Raw genomic sequence first — 5,071 nt, 5'->3', positions numbered from 1 at the left:
TTTGCAGTTGTGAGTGATGATGTCTGTGGCTCCGGTAACTACACTGTACAAATGAGCCTGCGCCCGGCTGCAGAAGCAGACCCTGAGGTTGAAGGTTCAGTGGCTTCCCAGGAGACTTTCTTGGCTTTAATTGCTGTGCAGAGCAACAGCAGCCAGCCCATGCTCCAGATCCGGTCCTGTTGTGTGACGCCCTCCGCCAGCGCGGGGGGACCAGGCGCGATGTGCTGCCTGTTCCACAGGTCAGACACGGGGCTGCAGGGATGGGTGTAGCTTCACATGGTCATTTGGGCCTTGGCTGGGCATGGGCTCATCCTTAGGGGACGCTCTCTTTTGTACCCTGTGGCTGGAGTCTGATCTCTTCAGAGTTCAGAGGAAGCTCAAAGCAGTGAGAATGAGTCCAAGAGTGCTCTGGTCCCTTAGCTGTCTTGTCATTAATACTAGGAGATTGGTAAGACAAAGAGCCCTCAGGGAAAAAAAAAAATCACCCTTCACCCTTTGATTTATGTAAATAAGCAGTCAGTCCTGCTTTTCCACGCTGTGCTGTTACAGATGTCAAGCTTAGAGCATCCTCCTGCACTTATGATGTCTGTGGCTCCGGTAACTACACTGTACAAATGAGCCTGCGCCCGGCTGCAGAAGCAGACCCTGAGGTTGAAGGTTCAGTGGCTTCCCAGGAGACTTTCTTGGCTTTAATTGCTGTGCAGAGCAACAGCAGCCAGCCCATGCTCCAGATCCGGTCCTGTTGTGTGACGCCCTCCGCCAGCGCGGGGGGACCAGGCGCGATGTGCTGCCTGTTCCACAGGTCAGACACGGGGCTGCAGGGATGGGTGTAGCTTCACATGGTCATTTGGGCCTTGGCTGGGCATGGGCTCATCCTTAGGGGACGCTCTCTTTTGTACCCTGTGGCTGGAGTCTGATCTCTTCAGAGTTCAGAGGAAGCTCAAAGCAGTGAGAATGAGTCCAAGAGTGCTCTGGTCCCTTAGCTGTCTTGTCATTAATACTAGGAGACTGGTAAGACAAAGAGCCCTCAGGGAAAAAAAAAATCACCCTTTGCTTTATGTAAATAAGCAGTCAGTCCTGCTTTTCCACGCTGTGCTGTTACAGATGTCAAGCTTAGAGCATCCTCCTGCACTTCCTGCTAGGCAACAGCACAGCCTCGGAGCAGAGCAGGCTAAGGATAGAAGCCAGGCTTCTCCACAGGCCTCCATTGCCCCACTAACATTTCATGACTATTCTTGCCTAACCTGTCTGGGTTGAGCACAGGGAAACTGGAAGATTCATTAGCTGATGTTTGTAAAACTACTGGGGCATGAAGTATGCATTAGAAGTGGTACACGCTATTGTTATCAGTAAAAGAGCTTTCTCATTTGTCCATATCTACTGCAGCAGGAGATCACCTCTGCAGTGCTTCTGGATTTGTCTAGGTCAGGGAATTGCTATCGCATCACAGCTGCCATTTTAATGGTTGTAACAAAAATAACCTCCAAGAAACAATTCTAGGACTGTGGCCTCCACAGCAGGGACAGGTACAGCCTGAGACACTGACATTTTGTGGATTGATTTTTGTTTGACTCCATAGATGCAGGTACCTGCCTTAGAATTTGTGCAGACCTGTGTCAGCAGATCCCCCTTTCCCCTGCCTTTAGTCAGGGAGAGCTGGAATTTGAAACTGTTTGCCATTTGTCCTTGCCAGGTTGCCGTTTGAATGTAGACACATCCAGTTACTGCAGAGCAGTAAGTCCAGAGCTGCTAGCTTCACTATCCAGCTGTTCCAGATGCTGAACCATTCAGTGGCCTATTTGCACTGTGAGCTTAATGTCTGTCAGCACGGCAAATCCGGGTGCGAACAGGTACGTGAGACTGGTCTGCTCTCACTGGTCTGAGGAACTTCTGGAAAGATTTGGTGCTTTTAGCAAGTACAGCTGATTCAGTACAGAATCTTGATGGTAGATTACAGAGCTCCACCTTCTTCCAGCTCATACAGTACTTTCTTATCTCCTACATACTCCGTGTCTCTGAAAGCCCCAAGTGAATTTCTACTCTCAGATAAACTAACTGAGCTCACGGTGTTTTATTTGCACTTTACAATCACAAACAATTTACTGCTGCTTTGTGTAATCAACAAAAGAATCATATCAACAAATAAGCAAGTAACAACCTTCTAGGAGAATTGCAAGCAAAAGGCTCAGCAGAGCTATGTAATTTTGTGTTGTAGAATTACATGAAAGGGCTCAAATCTGTCTCTATATTGGATTATCCTGTGTCTGGGATATGGAAGTTTTCAGGCTTCCACAAACTTGGAGGGCTCAGGGATAAGGCTTCTGTGAAACACTTGGCACAGTACTATGGCACATACTTAGCCATAGGCCATGCTGTGGATTTAAAAGGCATAGCACTACAGAAGCAGTGCAGAGAAGTATTTGAGATGGATATCACAAGAGAGATTCATGAAAGTTTGAGTGGTTGAGCTGCACAGTAGAGCTAGAAAAGCTCTAAAAATTCAGCTACTCAGGCTGAGGCTGCTTTAAAGAAGCTTTGGCAGGAATTAGAAAATCAGTTGCATGGGCATGTGAAGGATGAACGTCTACAGATGGGGCCTAAAGAGAGAGTTGGACTCTCTGGGAAAGAACTCAACCATCACTTGTAACAAAGTCACCACATCAGGATCATCCCATATCTGGTCAATCCCTTTGTTAAAAGTCTGGAAGAGGAGTCAGTGATATGAAATGGTGGCAATAGGTGCTAATCCCTAGGGAAAAGGAATTGGGGAAGAGAGATTTACATATGGGCTGTTCAGGTGCTGCCAGTATGCTTTCAAGTGTTTTTCATTTTCAGCATTTTTAAAGGTGGGGAGCCGCTACTCCAGCCAAGTGACAGGAACAGCTATGGAAACCTGCACAACCTGATCTCATTTGGTCCAGTTTTGAGAATGAAGAACAAGTTTATATATAAACCTGTGGAAGGTGAGTCTCCTGTTTGTTTTGGGGGTTTTGGTTGTTTGGGTTTTTTTTCCTCTCTGTAAAGCAGAAGTTTCTGTTAGACTTTTCCTGCTGTAAGAAAAACGGGACACTTTTAACAACTTTCTTGACAGCCACCTGGTATGACTAGATTATATCCCAACAGCTCCTCATTTTTGTTTTAGCCTTCCTAAATCCCAAACATGATGGTTTATCAGTATCAGATCCAATAGACTTTCAGACAGGAGGCAGCCAAATGTATCCTCTGCAGGAACAGAATCTTAAGAGGAGGAGAAGAGGGGAGAAAAGTAAGGCAGGATATCCTCTAGCTGAAAAGAATTTTCCTGCATGTTGCAGTATTTTGGTGAAAAATGTTGACTGAGGATGAGGAATGTTATTAAAATAATTATAAGACACATCCACTAACTCTTTCCTTCAGGTGTCTGTGTTTTAGATGAGATGGGAGGAATCTGGATATAGGGGCTTCCTTTTAGATATTTTTCGTCTTAGCCTTGCAGCTTTTAGAATGAAAGAGCAATGTAGTGATTTTTTTGCACTGAGCTTAGGGAAGAGTCCCCATATTTAGAGGTAGTTATTTGGTACAGCAAGGAAACACCATCCACACGTAACTGGACAAAAATCTAACTTAAGAACGTTAGATACAGAATGAAGCTGGTAATGAGTCAGGAGCATTTTCTTTTTTCTTTCTGTTCAGAGGTAAAATAGAGTAGCTGGTTAATGTTAATTAGGTGTTGCCCAGCTTTTAGAAATGCATGATGCTGAACCTGGCATATCATAAGTATGAAAGACTTCTTAAATACATTGCCACCATTCCTGAGAGTCATCTAATTTCTTGTGTCTTGTTTATACAAGGAATATTTACTGCTGAGATCTTATGGCAAAGAAGGTAGTGTGTTTGAAAAGGCACTACCCATTCAGACTGCTCTATGGAAATAAACTTAACCATACCTGCTTGGCATGCTATAAAGACAAATGGGAGTTTAACATGCTCTTCTCCTTCCCTTTCTTAATGCTGTTCACTGCTTGATTACATCTTTATTTCTAGGTCCTGATTCTGCCATGCTGATACCCATTCTACTGGGATCCCTTACTGGCTTTGCTGTCTTGGGCAGTGCTTTCATAAGCCTTTGGCTGCATCATAGACAGAAAGCAAAAAACACATGCTATCCCCTACCTGGAGAAATCCATGGCCTGTGAACTACGAGCAGATGACCGATCCTGCAGATCCCACATCACTGCTACAATGATCAGAAAAGCAATTGATTTTCCTTTGCATACTGTATTGCTTTCGTAGAACAACTTCTGACCCAGGGAGTAAGATATTCAGTCTCTGCTTTAAGCATGTCTCTCCTTCCTTCCCTTCTGTGTGAGCGAGCCCACAAACTGCAGAGTAGAGAAGGAACTGTAGTAGTGGTTCAGCTGTAAGGGAGAGCAGAGCTTAAAACACAGTATGTGAAAGCACCAGCACACAGTCTGTTGACAGAACTGGGAAAGCAGTCGGGAAGTCAAGGATGCAGGAGAGCCATGTAAAAATACAGCATGTAGACTAGAGCCATGCCATCAAGGAGAATAGATTGTTAGGAAAAATTATGAAACCTAAGCTTACTGATTAGGACAGGACCCAAGAGCTACAGAGGTCCAGCCACTCAGCTTTACAGGTTTTCTCACATCTAAGGAGCCCAGTCTCTTTATCCTTTTGCTTTACTCCTGTTACTGTTTTCTCCCTTTCAGTAGCAGCAGCTTAACACTAACTGCCTGTTGGTAAAATCCACGTAGTGGGAGAAAGTTAAGAATGCAAAAGCTTTGTCTGTCAGGCTGAATTTGAGAGCACATAAAAAGAACTCACCATGTGTAACTTCTAGGTCCAGTTTCTTCACCAGTGTTGTCAGAATGCAGGAAGGAAAGGGACCGTTGCCAGAGCACCTTGTGTCAAATGTGTCGGAGAAGTAGCTTGCACTTCTGCCTGCATCAGTGTTCCTCCAAGAATTTCTTCAGATCTGTCTTTGGAGGAGAGTAATCAAAGCATCTCAGGGATGGGGTGTTCAGCATTCATCTTGCAGTGGGAGTGGGAACAAGCATCTCAGACTGAAGAG

The 5,071-nt window shown here is 45.0% G+C and overlaps 1 protein-coding gene across 1 annotated transcript in view; it reads left to right on the top strand.

The window, feature by feature from the left end:
* Positions 1–4,175, top strand: part of LOC114818475 (mucin-5B-like) — an 11,481-nt gene extending 7,306 nt beyond the window's left edge. Inside the window, exons 4-7 of the mRNA XM_029084438.1 lie at positions 1–239; positions 1,694–1,863; positions 2,847–2,963; positions 4,024–4,175. The exon at positions 1–239 is cut by the window's left edge and continues 1 nt beyond it. Of these exons, the coding sequence (XP_028940271.1) occupies positions 1–239; positions 1,694–1,863; positions 2,847–2,963; positions 4,024–4,175 (678 nt within the window). The remainder of the gene's footprint in view (positions 240–1,693; positions 1,864–2,846; positions 2,964–4,023) is intronic.
* The last annotated feature ends 896 nt before the right edge of the window (positions 4,176–5,071 follow it).

This window comes from Antrostomus carolinensis, unplaced genomic scaffold, assembly GCF_000700745.2.
Source record: "Antrostomus carolinensis isolate BGI_N321 unplaced genomic scaffold, ASM70074v2 scaffold3764, whole genome shotgun sequence".
Lineage (NCBI taxonomy): Eukaryota > Metazoa > Chordata > Aves > Caprimulgiformes > Caprimulgidae > Antrostomus > Antrostomus carolinensis.
The sequence above is the reverse complement of the archived record's forward strand: the minus strand, read 5'-3'. Positions and strand labels throughout refer to the sequence as shown.